General features: G+C 38.3%; 1 protein-coding gene across 1 annotated transcript; it reads left to right on the top strand.

Moving 5' to 3' along the window:
• Nucleotides 1–4,871: 4,871 nt before the first annotated feature.
• Nucleotides 4,872–10,804, top strand: LOC120104020 (cellulose synthase-like protein E6). Its single transcript, XM_039118215.2, has 8 exons — nt 4,872–5,200; nt 7,140–7,458; nt 7,656–7,793; nt 8,162–8,293; nt 8,864–9,076; nt 9,208–9,432; nt 9,510–9,857; nt 9,943–10,804. Exons 1-8 carry the CDS (start codon nt 4,932–4,934, stop codon nt 10,486–10,488), a joined length of 2,190 nt encoding a protein of 729 aa, XP_038974143.2. The 5' UTR covers nt 4,872–4,931; the 3' UTR covers nt 10,489–10,804.
• The last annotated feature ends 6,700 nt before the right edge of the window (nt 10,805–17,504 follow it).

Below are 17,504 nucleotides of genomic sequence, written 5' to 3'. Positions count from 1 at the left end.
TCCAATGAAGTGGAGACGAGTCTAAAGATTATAATGAGTTTTAAGGCATTAAAAAAAGTTACAGCAGAGAAGATTGATTTGCTTGTTTTCTTTATGTTGCGCTCAGCTTCAGCTAATTGTCTTGAACCAAATTATTCATTGCTCTGTCTGCATTGGCTGAAATTCTTTTAATGATTTTTAGATGACCAATCATCTTTTCTTTAGATATAGAAGCATTCCTTGTGATCAATTTTTTCATTAAACAATTTCTTTGGTATTTACACTATTAGACAATATAGATTTTTTAAGTTATTAAATGTAAGTATAATTTACTTATAATTTCATAAGAATTTTTATAATTTATTATTATTTTTGAATGTATTAAGGAGGAAGTTAAACTTTTCCCAATTTACCCAGGCATATTACCCAGGCATGCATAACTTTTTCATGTTTTCCAGTCAAGCAATCTCTCTCTCTCTCTCTATTTTTATTCTTTTTATGTAACAGTGACTCACAGCATGACTACAACCAATAAAGTCAAACAGAAATTGATAAAGAGGAATAAAAACTGATTCAATACGGAGGTGGGATGATTGCTCTGATACCAATTGACGCAGAACAGAGGTAGGATTTATGTGGTGGACTCAAATGGAAGGGCTGATCTTTGCTCTCTCTTTTTATTTTTCTCAAGTGGCGGTTAGGGTTTTGATTAATGGAAGGATGAAGGAAGAAGAAGACAATGATGATGAAGAGATTGGGTTCTATGGATGGTGGCCAAGTTAAGGAAGTGGCGAATAATTAGACTAGGGCTAGAGTTAGAGCATGGTGATGATGGATGCAAGGAAGATAACTAGGTCTTGATTGAAAGAGTCTCACCTTCTCTCAAGAATCCGGGGTTGGCATAAAGAAAGAGGAGTCTCACCTTTCCAGCTTCTACTAATGAAGAACCTCAGCATCTTGCCAAGGGTTTCCAAGGCGTCTCACCTAGGAAGAAGGAACCTTTGGAGTCTTACTAAAGGAGGAAGAAGAAGCCTCACGCCTCTCAATCACAAGAGCATTGAAAACCAAAATTAATTTTCTAATTCATTGCTTTATTCTTTATACCTCCTCTATTTATAGAGCAAGAAGTTGGAATAAATATGGACTCTTACAACTAGAATTTTAGGACTCCAACTAAACATGAACTCTTTTAAATCAAATCAATCAACTGACAAAATCAACTGACGAAATCAACTGACAAAGTCAAGTGATGAAATCAATTGCCCAAATCAGCTAACGAAATCAATTGACGAAATCAACCGACAAAGTCAACTGACGAAATCAATTGACCAAATCAGCTAACGAAATCAACTGATGAAATTAACTGACAAAGTCAACTGACGAAATCAATTAACCAAATCAACTAACAAAATCAACTCACGAAATCAACTCATGAAGTCAACTGACGAAATCAATTGACAAAATTAGCTGATGAAATCAACTGACGAAATCCACTAAACCAACTAAGACTACTAAATAACTAGGACTCTTTAAAGACACATGGACTAAGAGTCCAAATCAGCTAGGACTCTTTCAAATGACACATGAACTCAATAAATAAAACTCCAAATAATCTAGGACTCCTCATGACGCATGAAAGGAAGTCCAAATCAATTAGGACTCTTTTCCAAATGCCACATGGACCAAATAGACAACTCCTAAATCACTTAAGGGCTCCTCAATGCCATGGACTCAATGTGATTTTATGGCATTGGGACCCAAACTCCAATTGACTCAATATAACTAAACTAAAGGTCTCAATCTCCATACGACTCAACACACCCAAATAAACAAAAAGGACTTAATGTAATTGAGCGTTGAAACACTCGAACTCAATATAACTAGGTGCTAAAAATTTTGGACCTACTGTTATTTGAGCACCCCCAAGCAAAGATCCAAACTCGACGTACGTCCATCATGACTGGGGCTCGTGCTCCTGCATCAAAAGACCCCACCTAAATATTGTGCAACAAAGGAAACTACCATAGCATTCCTAAAAGACCACACCCATGTCAAGCAATCAGTTTCAATTTGAACGGATAACGGGCTTTAGGAAAGCACCATAGCATTCTATTTGTAAAAAAATTTCTTCCCCACCCCATCATTTTGTTTGCTCATTTAGAGATCTACGTAATGGGGGACTACTTTATTAGTTTCCTCCCCACCATTTTGTCTCTCCTATTTCAACTTTTCTCTCTTCTCCGAAATAGCTAAGGCTGCAAATGGGTCAGATGGACTAAATTCTGATTCTTTTTTCTAGGTCGGATTTGGATTTACTAAATTCCGACTCGACCCTGCCCGATCCGGCCCAACCCGATTTAAACGACTCGTGGGGTCGAGTCTGGTTCTAAAATTAAACCTGTTAAATTTTCTGAGTTGGATCTGAATTTACTAAATTTTGACGTACCTGACCCGACCAGATCCATCCGAGTTTTAGGACAACTTTGAGTTTTCTATCCTACGACTCGACTCGATCCGAACTCGGTACATTTTTAGGGCCCGCATGGATGCTTAAGGATCTCTAACTCTCTATTCCTCTAATCTCTTCTTGTGTTTAAGGACGAGAGGAATAAAAGAGACTGTCTTTTGTGTACCGTCGAATGGCATAAATTTTACATTAAGACTTAAGTTGGTTATATTAAATGGAAACACTGTTCTCCTAAGAAGAAAGTTCAGATTAATGAAGGCAAAATAGAGTATAATTTTGCCATATAAAAAAAATGGATTCATAATGACTTTGCGGCTGTTGAACTTTGTCATATGTTATTATCAAGACTATATTTCTTATCTTGGCCCATGCATGCTTTTCTAGTAGTATGTTTAGAAAAAATAGTAATAAATGCATTCTAAGAAATTCAAGAGATGTAACTGTCGAGTAAAATGGAAGAGCATAAATGCAATTCGTTTGTACTGAAAAAAAAAATTATTGTATACATGAACAGAAAATTTTTCTTGTAGCTAACAAAGTTGAGCCTATCATTATTAGGTTAGTTTTTAATGGGATCAATTCTTGTTGCTTAGGCACTTTCATTTATATGGTCCTGCATAACCTGCTTTCTGTAGTTTTTACTCATTGCAAAAGACACCAATTACAGAGAATGACAACCATAGGGATCCAACCCAATTTTAATCTAGGCTCGACCCAACCCAACCTAGACCCAATCCAGACCCAAATTTTTTGGGTTTAGGAAGGATTATACATGGACCCGATCTAACCTGAATGACCCATTGGGTCAAAAATTTTAACCGCGGATCCGACTCGATCCGATCTTCTATTGGGTTGGGTTTGCGTCCAACAATAGAACCTGAATAAAGATCCAAGTTAGGTCGGGGTCACTCATGATCCGGTCTGATCTGAACCATTTGCACTCCAAGATGCAGCAACCTATCTCTAAAGTGCTTCCCTTATATAGAGGTGCGGACGATCCTAATCAAAGTGTCGATTTGGCTACTCCGCCAGGTCACACCACGCATCAACTTGGAGTATGGCGCCTTGAGGGAGACCTAGCGATGATGACACCTTGGGACAACCCGAATACGACGACGCCTCGAGAAGATAGATCGGCGTATTTATTGCCCATAACGAAAGTTTCGCCCTCGATCGAAATGGCCATTTGACTTCCATCGCTCGAAATGGAAGGTAGTTAGGCCTTGGAAGCGAGGGATAAATGTTGGAGGAAATGTTGGACACCTTGACCTCGGGCCAAACTTGCTACTTCAACTCCAAATGTAAATCGAGAAGAACAACTTCGGCCTTCACCGAGCAGTCGACCAACCGAAGAGAGTGACCTCGACCCCAATCGAGGAGCCATCAATCAAGAAGAACAATCAACACGTATCTACAAGTATCGACAGTCATAATAACCGACAGTTCTAACGGTCCGCAGCCATGCAGCATCACGGCCTGCAGCCCACCAGCGCTGCCTGTCGCTCACACGAACTGGCATCCACGCCTCGGATATATTACCAGCTGTTTACCTGACCATTATTATACGCCATGTTAGGCCAGGTAATGACAAAATGGCTAGCCCGATAGGAAAAGGCTAGGATCGGGCAAAGAATGAACCTTAGGTATGGACGCAATATAGCTTAGAGAGCCTATATTCTGCTAAAATTCTCTTTCTTGCACACTGTTGCCTTCCGATTCTGATTTAGGCATCGACCGTCAAAAATTCTTCGGTAAGTGAACTTTTTGCAGGCCACACATGGAGAATATCCATCCCTCGTATCTCGGTTAGCCTGTTTAGCTCATCTTTAACTGTCCTCAAAATTGTTTGAGCTGTGCTCCGGCCTTAAACTTTCTTCAATTTATTAGATCAAAATAATCCGTAGAAAAATAAGACGGAGGAAAAAGGGACAACGCAACTAATAGAAAAGCAGCCAGCCAGTCCACGTAGCCTATGGACCCAGTGGCGCATGAAACTTGGGCAGCAAGTCGGAGACACTGAAAGAAACACCATGGCATGCTATTTGGACAAAAATCTCTACCCCACGTGTTTATATTTTTTTTTTCCTCTTTTAGAAATCTACTTCACGGGTAAACATAGGGGACTGGTCTATCAGTTTCCTCCCCTTCGTCTCTTCCGTTTCAACTTTTTTCCCTTATCGGATGCAGCAGCCTAGTTCCCGGGATATCGAGAACTCTACTGATTAGTCATTAGTCGGTGTCAAGAAGGGGTACGTGGCGGGCCAACAGCTTATCCCCCGACGATTTCCTCTGATGGCCTTACCAGCGAATTTTTATCCGCACTCTCGTGAAGGAACTTATTTACTTATTATCCATGTTGAATAAGTATTTACTAATCTGACCTGTGTCCATATTAAATTTCGCCTCTTACCACGCTCTATATATAACCAACTTATCTCATGGCTGCAAACAGGAGAGCGAGAGACAGACAGAGAGAGAGAGAGAGATGGGAGAGAGTCATGAAGCTCTCTTTGAAACAAAGCAAGCAAAAGGTAGGTTCGCTTACAAGTTGTTTGCATGCTCCATGTTCGCCGGCATTTGTTCGATTTGGTTCTATAGAGCGACTCATGCCCCGGGATGGGGAGAACCAGGGAGATGGGCATGGATGGGGATATTTGCAGCCGAGATTTGGTTCGGCTTCTACTGGATAATCACCCAGTCGGTGCGCTGGAACCCCATCTATCGTTTCACTCACACCGAGAGGCTCTCTCAGCGGTAAAATTCTCATTCATCTTCTTTTTTTTTTTAAGAAAAAGGGAAGAACATGCCCACATATCATGCACGGTCTACATTTAATTAGTCTTTTACCCACATATAACCTAGCGTTCTCACTGAAGTAATCTTTGCCGGTAAAGAGTTTATGTTGGAGGGAATCGCTTACAAACAAAAAAACTGGAGCATTCAAAGCTATCCGGCCATGGATTGGTTTGCTAAGGCATACTGCTTCAGTTTCCAAAGTTCATACGACCTGATTTGATGAAATATATAGTTTCTGTGAAATAAGAATTCGTTGATACGTAATTTCTTTTTAAGTTTTTCATTAGATATCATTTTCAGTGACGAGTTCTCAATGTTGTGACGTGAACCGGCCAAATTACAATTTTTCAGGGATGGCAAACCAGTTGAACTACGTGCCGATGTGCATATAATTTTTTTATAGTTCTGGGAACGATCATCAGGGCTTCTTATTCTTATTGAAACTAGCATCAATAAGATGCCTCAGGCGACGTGCCACAAGATTTTTTTCTTGTTACCAAAAATGCGAACCACTCCGTGTATTGTGATGACATTTTTGAATGACATCAATTTTTCTTTTTCATCTTGTTTTTTTCTTTTCTTTTTTTTGGTTATGCGGCATTCAAGTTGCGAAGAACTTTTTCTTACCATTAATTTTTTTATTGAAATTATTTTTTAAATATGAGATTAGTAATAATTCAATCTTAGCGTAAAACTCATTTTACTTTTATTTTTTGATGAAGGATCATAATATTTTTTCTTTTTATGGAGAGGAGGAAGCAAAAGAGTGTGACATCCTACTAAAGTTATTATTATTAAAGGGTAGGATCAAGTATCATGAAAGTCCAGTGAGTTAGGCATTGTGTTGTTATTGCGTATCCAGATCAAAATAAAATTTAAGGTCTGCTCTAGTTGGATTATGGTCTACTAATACTATCATACTAACCTAAATTTGTCTTTATTTTATTTTATCTTTCTTTATAACATAAATTTTCTAACCAAGAAATTCTCTTCTAACAAGTCCAATCGAAGTGAAGGTGAGGACAAGAATTGATAAGACTTAACCTATCTTGTAGTTTTCCCTTTGTTTATACTTTGAAGCTTAGCTTTGCATGACCAAAACCTTTTTAAAAGTAGAATAAGAGAAAGTCTGACCAATATTATGATGAAAGCACAATTATATCTAGAACATTGGTGACAAAAATTAATGATTTTACCACCTTAATTATTTTTACATTTTACCCATAGAATACGAATACCACTACCTAAGTTCCAGGATTGAACTCTATACCTTTTATTTGTCAAATAAGGAGAGGAGGCCAACTAGGTTAAAACCTGTCTTCCTAAAACATTTCAAATAAGAGAGCTATGAAACTCAAATCTGAAATTATTTCTTTCTTTCTTATCTATGCTTGAATCTATAAGTAGATAACACTCTTCACAAATGCTGGAGCACTATATTTTGGGCTAGAAATTTTAAAAATGCACTGTAGCACGGTGTAAAAAAGGGATGGTCCTTGGCCAAAAATGTTTCATCCTAAAATCTTATTTGAACAGGACGAAAAATATTTTATCCCTCCATTCAAAAAAAAAAAATCTCAGAGAGAAGGATGAAATAAGATCCTATAACGGAAATCCAATTTCATGCCATATCATAATGGTGCTAGCTTACTTAATCAGTAAAATTATATGGCAATGGTACAAGAGATCTAAATTTGGATGTAGTCCTTACTTGATTTCGGCTAGATTTTATCGTATTCTTATTTTTATAGAAAAAAATATTCTGCTTTATGTCATTTCCCCACACTACATCATCTATGCATTCCAAAAAGAAATCATGATCGACATAAATTGTGTATTGACATGCATGACAGGTTGTATTGATGCATAATTTTCTTACTTTTATCATGTGAAATAGAGATGAAGCTGAGTTGCCCAATGTGGACATATTCGTGTGCACTGCGGACCCTATTGCGGAGCCACCCATCTTGGTCATTTCCACTGTTCTATCAGCCATGGCTTACAATTACCCTCCCGAGAAGCTAAGTGTCTACCTCTCTGATGACGCTGGATCTATTCTGACCTTCTATGCCCTTTGGGAAGCATCTCGCTTTGCAAAGCATTGGCTTCCATTTTGCAAGAAATATAATGTGGAGCCACGGTCGCCAACCACCTATTTTTCCAAATTAAGCGACCCCAGCAATGCATACATCCAAAAAGAATGGTCTTCGATGAAGGTAATAGTATGAATAAGCGGTACGGCTCAATTTTTATAAATATTGGCATGTTAGCCGGCCCATGCTCAACCTTAATTTCTGATTCGTTGTTTAAAAAAAGCTTTGTCCAGTGAAAGTAGCGCTTGTAGTAAATTAGTGTAAAACAAGACAACAACTTATTTCTATTTAATTTGTCATCACAATTTTCCATTTCGCAGAATCTATATGAAGAGATGATAGATCGCATCGATTCGGTGGTAATGCTAGGCAAGATCCCTGAAGAACTTAGAGCAAATAAAGGATTTTCTGAATGGAGCTCAGGGATGACTTCACGGAGCCATCCACCCATCGTTCAGGTACTGCTACACTTGGTACTGGAAGAACAAAACAAAACCTTATTAGGAGAAAACCGTTACTGTGTAGAATTTTGGATTATTTTAGAGTGGGATAATTGGGACATGACTTCAAGGTCTAAAGTTTTCATATGAAAATTAAACTAGTTGTTTGAACTCTTTGCTGGACTGTAGGAAGAGACTTTAGGTTCATGTCTTTAGGAAATGTAATTGGTGAAATCATAAAATGTGTTGTTGATCAGTGTAGCATGAGTTATGGACGAACTGAACTAAGCTATAGTTTAGAGGTTGCGCCCATCCTTCAAATGCGGGGCGATTAGAGCTGTCCAACTAAAGCTAATTATATTGTTTGTCTTTGTTGCTTTTTTTAGATCTTAATTAACGGGAGAGACCAATGTTCAATAGACAGCAATGGAAATGCATTACCGACTTTGGTGTATATGGCACGAGAGAAGAGACCTCAGCATCATCATAACTTCAAAGCAGGGGCTATGAACGCATTGGTAATATAACTATATTAGATTTTTTTCGCAATATTTTGGAGATAGGCTTGCTTTCTTTTTTTTTCTTTCCTTTTTTTTTTCCTCATTTGCATGAGCTTTTAGACCTGTTGTGGTTAGCTGAGCCCTGTAAGCAGTCCTGGGCTTAGTCTACAGATGCAGGGTTAAATGAAAGCAGGTAGCACAATCAGATGTTCGATTAATATCCTCTCTTTAGGTAGTCCACAATATGGAATTGGCATCCTTTCTAGACAACTGACTTCTATAGTAGATTTAACAACACAATTAATCATATTTTAGGAGAAATAACATGATAAATCTAGAATCGACTGTAAATAAGTTTTGAATATTGCATATGGTCTGAGATTTCGACCAGCTGACCTAACTTATCATGCCTGAAATCTTAAGGTTTTGCTTTCGGAGCAGCCTGTAAGTATTTGATACTGTTAATATTGTTAGTATTTTGAAATTATATTTATGAAAAGATATTTTAAATAATGCAACCTTATTATGATTTCAAAATTTAATTTATGAAAAAAATGCCTTTAAACAATGCAACCTGATCATGCACAGATAAGGGCGTCATCAGAGATAAGCAGCAGCCCGATCACCCTCAATTTGGACTGCGACATGTACTCGAATAACTCGGAATCCATCAGACATGCATTGTGCTTTTTCCTAGATGAAGAGAAGGGTCAGGACATTGGCTTTGTACAATATCCCCAGATCTTTGATAATGTCACCAAGAATGATCTTTATGGCTATTCCTTCAATGTGTACACTGAGGTTAGTACTAGCAAAGGTTCATCACTATCGAATTTTGAGTTATGTTTCTCTAGTCTTGTACTAGCTGTGATCACAGCTATATCAAATCATACAAGGAGCTAATAACAAAATCATTTTTAATGTCTCGTAAGGTGGAGTTCCCTGGCTTTGATAATTGGGGAGGGCCTCCATATGTCGGCACTGGATGCTTCCACAGAAGAGAGATCCTTTGCGGGAGGAAGTATAGCAAGGATTACAAGGAAGATTGGAAGAGAGGCATTGAGAGAAAAACGGCTAAAAGTGCTTGCATACTGGAAGAGAGAGCAAAGTCTCTTATTACCTGCACCTATGAGCACAACACCCAATGGGGACAGGAGGTCCTCCTTTTTGTCTATCTATTTATCTATCTCTCTGTCTGTATGTGTATATATTTATCTATCTACCATTTATGCAGATTGGGTTGAAGTATGACTGTCCTGTGGAGGATGTCATCACAGGCCTATTAATTCAATGTAGGGGTTGGAAGTCCGTCTATTTCAGTCCTTCAAGAAAAGCCTTTTTAGGTGTTGCTCCCACAACACTGGCACAATCGCTGGTGCAGTGGAAAAGATGGAGCGAGGGGAATTTCCAAATCTTTCTTTCCAAGTACTGCCCCTTCATACTTGGTCGTGGCAAAATCAAGCTAGGACTTCAGATGGCTTATTGCGTTTATGGCTTGTGGGCTCCAAGCTCACTCCCTACACTCTATTACCTTGTGATTCCTTCCCTTTGCCTCCTCAAAGGCATATCCTTATTTCCAAAGGTACGGACATGCCTCTCTTTTTCCCTTCCATCAAGCATGCATGTTTGAACGAATCCTAACACAAATATACTGATGTCAAAATTAGATCACGAGCCCTTGGTTCCTGTACTTTGCCTATGTCACCATTGGGAAGCATGTGTATGGGCTCGTCGAATCACTGCAATGTGGTGACACATTGGCTGGGTGGTGGAACTTTCAAAGGATGTGGATATTGAGGAGGACCACCTCATTCCTCTATGGCATCACTTCTACCATCTTAAAGTTGCTGCGGATTTCTAAGATGGGGTTCGCAATCACAGCAAAGGTGTCTGATGGCGATGCCTCTAAAAGATACGAGCAGGATGTTTTGGAATTCGGGTCATCGTCCTCAATGTTTGTTATCATTGGAGCAGTCGCAATGCTGAATCTTTTCTGCTTGGTGGGAGGACTCCAAAGGCTGGTGGTAGATGGAGGAATTATGAGTCTTGAGCCATTATTCATTCAAATTCTTCTTTGCGGGCTGGTGGTGGCCATCCATTTGCCCATTTATGAAGCTCTTTTCATACGAAAGGATAAAGGCAGCTTGCCCTTCTCTGTCACATTTCTCTCCTTTGGTTTTGCGATGTTGGTGTCTCTGCTAACTATGGTATAAATCACTAAAATGCTGAACAAGTACCTTTGATCTTCACATGGCTTCATAATCCCTTTTATAGAATGTTTTTTTATTTTTCCTTCGCTTTGTTGTTGTGGTCCTGAGAGTAATGGTATAAGCTAGTCCCTTGGCCCAAGTGCAATTTGGACGGTTAAGAAGGTAAAAAAATTCTGTCTTGGGGTACCACAGTTACAGCCTTTAGGACTTGAGTTTAAATTTCTACTTACATTTTTGATAGCAAAGTTGACGAAATTTATGTACCCATAAATACTCGTAATCAGTAATAAATCAAATACTGCTTTGTAGCATGCTGTCATCGGACCAGGATATTCATTGAATGCCAGCACTTGGGAAATTCTGAGCAGGACATACTACTTTCATTAAGAAACATGGAAGCAAGTATGCTGCGTAATCGGATATGGTCATCAAGCATCATTGCCCATGTAGTTGGGTAATGACAGTTGCAACTTACAAGTAACGTCACACCTAACTACTTTTGCTCTCAAATTGAGCCATGTTGTGGACGATGCATGAAAGCACTCGTATTGACCCTCACCTAAATTTCTTTGTGCAGTTTTGTCATTATCAAAACAAGCAGAATTTTGGACATGAAAGGATATTCCTTCTGTATTCCTCTATTCTGTATATCGATTACAAAGCTTCTATATATACATGAACTTAAGATGCTAAAAATAACAAAAAGAATAAAAGAATATAACCAGTTGTACAATCAATACATCAAGCGTAGGATAAGGATGAATGTAGAACAAACTAACTAACTCCAAAGCTGTACAGAAAAGCATATTCTAGATATGTAAATATCAACAATTATACAAGTCAGCATCTTTTCATCATTTAATCTACTTGGTGCTTCAACATATGTTGTTGACTTGTCGTGTGCTTTCCAATACTCTCCCTCAAAATAAGAGTAAATAGAATGAACTCCTATCTTGTCCAACAACTTGTTAAACTGTACGTCACCAAGTGGTTTTGTAAAAATGTCCGCAATTTGTAAATTTGAAGCCACATGAGAGGGTTCCAATAATTTCTCTTGAATTTTCTAATGATATGACAATCCATTTCTATGTGCTTTGTTCTTTCATGGTAAACTGGATTAGATGCAATATGAATTGCAGCTTGGTTGTTACAAAATAACTGAGCTGATTTATCAAGATTAATGCCCTTATAAATAGATTAGACCGAGTCCAAAATTGTCTCATGATTCCATTGAAGTAATGCAGACACAGGCTCAACTGGAGGCAACTTTGAACGAGAAAGAAGTGATAGTTATTATCGTCATATCTATAGCATCTGGGCTGCTGCTATTGGTGTCAAGTGGATGTTACATCTGGCATAAGATGTTCAAAAGTAATAATAAATTACAATTTTTTTCTCAGGAAAGAACAGAACAAGGAGTTGCTATTTTCTAAATCTATGTACTCAGCAATTCAATCATTAGATCGCACTCTGCATTAATCCCAAAGCACGCCGAACTCCTTCGATGATGCAATCCCTATCCACATGCCAAGTCTGACCGAAGCAACCTTATCCAAATGAAATGGTCATATTCTAGAACTTCAACCCTTTAGACCCTGTTTGGGGGAGCTTTTGGAGGGCTAAAAACCACTTTCTGGCCCTCCAAAAGTACTTTTAGATAAAAAATGGTGTTTGGTAAAATTTTCGGAAAGCTATTTCAGCTTTTGCGGGAAGCTGAAAACAATTTTAGGAGAGAAGCTCCAATTTGGAGCTTTCCGAAAATGTTGTTTTCAGCTTTGTCGAGAAGCTCTTTTTGAACCAGAATACCTCCATTTAAATCTCACTTTTTTTCCTAAAACCATCATCCCACCTCTTCCTCTCTCACCCATCCTCTCCCTCTCCCTCTCTATCTTCTTCTTCCTCTCAACGTCGCCGCCTCTGTTTCTTCTTTCTCTTTTTTTTTTTTTTTTTTTTGGGAGCTCGTGGCTGCCCATGGTGGCAGCCACCATGCCGGCCACCACCCATAGCCGGCGACCCATTTATATTTCAATGAAATAAAATAAATAATAATAAATAAATAAATAAAAAAATAATGAGTGAGTGGCAAATAATCTGATCTAAATAAATAAATAAATAAATAAATAAAAATATATTAGTAATTATTTAACCAATTTTATTACCTAGCTAAAAAATTTGTTAGAGAGATAAATAGTCATTAGAAGGATGAAAAATTAATTTACACTAATAATTATAATATTTTATATATTTATTATTGTATTATACTATAAATATAATATTATCTTACATTATATCATAATACATTGATATGTTATGTTAAATAATTTAATATTATATTAAATTATTATTCTATAATACATAATGTTATAGTACTATATTACAATAATATTATATTACATTATATTAATATTATATTATATCATATATTTATGTATTAATATGTATTATATTTTATTATGCTCTGTTGTATAATACCGGTAATATCCTTTATGGTCATTTTGTCACACAAAAGTACTTTCTCAGTTTGTTTACCAAATACATGTTAAAGTGCCACAGCACTTTAGAAATGTAGTTACCAAACAGCAAACAGCTTTTTATAAATGCTCTACTTCAGACAGCTCTACTTTCAAAAGCTCTACTACTAACAGCTCCCCCAAACAGGACCTTAGTCTTTATAACATTTGTGCATATATGACAAATATTAGGTAGTGTCATTGATTAAGCTTTTGACAATTGTATTATGTCTTTTTAAACCTCCAAAGCCCACCTTCTAAAAGATCCAAATAAACCTTTTCAGGGTCAAACACCTTGGATGGGCTAGTTTGAAGGCAATGATGGAGGAAGTGATATAGGAGATAAGGCAGAGCCATAAGACAGAGATAAAAGTAGATAATTAAGGCAGAGCCACAAGACCAATATTGCAGAGTTGAAGCAAAGCTATGAGATAAAGATACAATCTTTGCAAGCTCAGCTTGACCAGATTTCATCTTTATTGTAGAGATTTGCCCCTCATATAAATAACTAAATTTATTTGAATATTTTATATAATTATAACATATTTTTGTACGAGCATAATGACTTCTGTATTCTTAACTTCTAAAGTTTCTACTTTTTTTCTTGTAGGTTGCTGATACTTCATCTACTCGTAAAGATAATGATGATGCCGCCATCGACCCCTGATACCTCATAGACTATTTATTTAAGAATACGATATATATATTTTTAATGTTTTCAAAACACTTTGTAAACATAATCATATATGACAATATGAATATTTCGAATGAAAAGTTCTTGTTCGTGACGTGACTTTTGTTATCTATGTGATTTTTGTTATGTATTTGTTGTTGTAGTAAATAATGTATACATAATTTAGAAAATATTTTTACTATTTTTTTAAAAAAATAATCACTATTGCCGATGCTTAAAAGGGTCGGCAATAACAAAACTGGCACGGCATGGAATGCCTTTGCCGATGCTTACAAGCATGGGCAAAGACCCTAGATTGGCCGACGCTAACAAGCGTCAGCGGAAGCCCAACTAGGCCACGCCTACGTTCGGTTTCTGCCGACGCTTATTAGCATCGGCAGACTCCAAAATGGGCCGACGCTAATAAGCATCGGCCTAAGCCTAAGCGTCGGCCTATCTCTGGTTTTTGTCGATGCTTATAAGCGTTGACATAGCTTGGGTTTATGCCGACGCTTTGAAAAAGCATCGGAAATTTTTTTTCATCCTCACCTATCCGACGCTTTTGGAAGCGTCGGCGCGAAAATTACCAACGCTTATAAGTGTCAGTAAAAGCTCTAAAGAGCGCCGGAAAAGATTATTTTTTCTATAGTTGTTGATTGCTGCTAACTATGTGAACCTCTAGGTAAGGAGTTGTTCTCAAAGTTCGATATGGTTTTTCTTCTCTTTTGGCATAGAAGATCCTTTCTCGGCATTGAACTGGCTATTTGGCACTTAATAAGCAGCTGGTATGGAAATAAATTTCTGAGTTCCTGCTACCTTTCGTTATGCTTCTGTTTAGTTCACTCGAGCAAAGCCAAATCAGGAACAATGGAGTAGAGTTCTGAAAATTCTTTAGATTACACCTGTCCAATGATCTAGTTAGGAAGCGTGAACTAGAATTTTTATTTTTATTTTTCTAGCTAAAACGGTTCAATTGACAAATGAACAATTATGTGCTCTGTCTATTTTTAAAAAATTAAATTTAAAAAAAACGGTTCAATTGACAAATGAAAAAAAATATTTTTAAAAAAATTAAAACTCTGTCTATTTTTACCAAACACATACACAATAAAATTTATATAATAACACATGTCATAATCAAATTGATCATTCAAAATATTCATATTATCCAATATGATTACATTTACATTATCAATTTATATTATAATATGCTTCAAAAAACATTATATATATATATATATATATATATATATATATATATATATATATATATATATATATATAACTTCTAAATAAATACTTTAAGAGCATTACCATCATCATCGTTTCTATGAGTAGAGAAAGTATCAGAAATCTATAAGAAAAAGGTAGAAATTTTAAAAGTTAAGAATATAAAAATTATTATTACTTTTTTATTTTTCTTCTTATTCCACTGATTTTACTTCATTTATAGCTTCTGTCTACATCAGAGTTGGGAAGATCCGATGAAAACATTTGATTGCAGACCCCAATACTGATCCCTCAAATCATCTAAATACTCAACCTTTTAGCTAGAGCTTCTGCTAACACCGTTTCCCTCATTCTCTAGAAATATATAAACCAACATGTTTTTCTATTCATCCTTAATTGCTGAAGTTTCTAGTTAAATCTGGCACAATATAGAGTTGGATGACAAACCAGCAAATTCCATTTCCCAACATATTAAACCATATCAAACATAATCTATTTCCAAGCTACTGGGAGACCGAGAATCATTTATTCAACTTTTTTTGGCCTGTTGTTGACATCCGAGTGCCATCTAAAGTGTTTTAATTTCTCCCGCACAGGTCATCATAGAGCTTATTCAAATTCATAGAAAGAGCCATATTAGAAAATCAAGTAGGACGAGCAAGACAGGGAAACCATGTAGAAATTTTAGAAATTCCTAGGGTTTTTAAAATTCTAGGCCAAGATCTAAGTAACAACTCAAAAGAAAAATATTTTAGAAATAGAAACTTACCAGCATGGAGGAAGGTTGGATGAGATCCGCAATGGAGGATGCAGTTGACCAGAGGAGGGCGGTCGGCCAGATTTTCGAAGAACACTGCAAATTGGTGGTGGGTACGTGTACCAAGGAGGAGGAGAAGGATGAGAAAGTTGGCAAGGGAAAAGGAGCTACCGGGAGGGGGAGGAGGAGAAGGAGACCTGCATAGACAAGCGGAAGCGGAGCTCGGTGGGTCGGTTGGTCGATTTGGGCGCTGGAGAGAAAAGGGGGCTGAAATGAGGATGATTGATGCTGGGTCGAGCGAGGGATTAGGAATTTAGGGAACCTGTGGCTTCCGACAATGCTTTCTTAGTTTATTCCAGATGATGCTTACCAAAAAGCGCCGGAAGAAAAATTTTATTTTACTTCTGATACTTTTAAGTGTCATAATATACCGACACTAGTAAAAAGAGTCAACAAATTTTGGCGTGGCGACTAAATTACCGATGCTTCTTTCTAGCGTCGGCAGATCACAGTCGGGGAAACCTATTTTTCTGTAGTGGTAGATGGCCTAAGACAAGGGAGCAATAAGCACCACACTGGACACTCGGACAATGAAGATGTCTTCGAGTTAATCTGTCAAACGCTTAGCGGCTCTCCAGGGCAAAACATTCTCACCATTGAAGTAAAGGAGCAGGGTGGTTATGGCAACTCCCAAACAGCAAGGAATCTTTTAGAGGAAGACAACCTAATTTATGATTGCAAGAGAAACAAGAGATTTACGGTTGATCTCTTAGCCTTGGTGAGGGAAGGTGCAAAGTTGTGGGCATCCACTCAAGAGAGAAGCTGCGAGTCCAATCATGGCTGAGAATTGAGACGATTCAAAATTGATAGGCATCAGCTTGTTGGTGCTGAGAACAATTTGCAAAGGACGTAATTTGTCACGCCCCTATCTCCACGGGGCACGTGCGACACCTAGTGCCCACATGGGGGCCATATGAGGGGGAACACGAGGCTCCCCTGCCAGATATTGTCTGGTCTGGGGTCCTGACGTGTGTCACACGCACCGTTCAGACCCCTCTCCAGTTTTGTTTTCCATTTAAAATGCGTATGCAGGATTTGGAGACATCCGCCTCATATGCCTAGACGCTGGAACGAGTCTTTTCGATGATTGACTATTGGGCCTCACATCCTTCTCACTATCGAACAAGAGCCATCCTCGACTCTGATACCAAATGTCACGCCTCCACCTCTGTGGGGCACGTGCGGCACCTAGTGCACATTGGAAAGACTCTTTCCAGAGCCTGGGCATATGAGGCGGGTGTCTCCAAATCCTCTAGATACGTTTTAATTGGAAAACGAAATCGAGAAGGGGTCTGAGCGGTACGTGCGATGCGCATGCGGGCTCCGAAATCGAACAATATCTGGCAGGGGAGCCCCGTGGTCTCCCCTTATGGGCACTGGGTGCCACATGTGCCCCCACGTGGGCACTGGGTGCCACATGTGCCCCGCAGGGGCGGAAGCATGACATTTGGTATCAGAGCAGAGGACGGCTCTTGTCCGATGATGGGAAGGGTGTGAGGCCCAATAGTCCCACATCGGAAAAGTTCGTTCCAGAGTCTGGGCATATGAGGCGGGTGTCTCCAAATCCTACAGATGCGTTTTGAGTAGAAAACAAAATTGAAGAGGGGTCTGAGCGGTGCATGCGGTGCGCATGCAGACCCCAGAACCGAACAATATCTGACAGGGGAGCTCCATGTTCCCCTCTCATGTAGCTCCCACGTGGGCACTGGGTGCCTCATGTGCCCTGCGTAGGCGGGGGCGTGACATAACTCAATAATGGGACTGAAAGAGAAATTCCTTGAGGGTTTGT

This window comes from Phoenix dactylifera, chromosome 11 (genome assembly GCF_051530095.1).
Source record: "Phoenix dactylifera cultivar Ajwa chromosome 11, Ajwa_hap1_PhDact_Kaust_v1.1, whole genome shotgun sequence".
Taxonomy (NCBI): Eukaryota; Viridiplantae; Streptophyta; class Magnoliopsida; order Arecales; family Arecaceae; genus Phoenix; species Phoenix dactylifera.
Note: the sequence above shows the minus strand (reverse complement) of the source record. Positions and strands in the feature narration are given on the sequence as shown.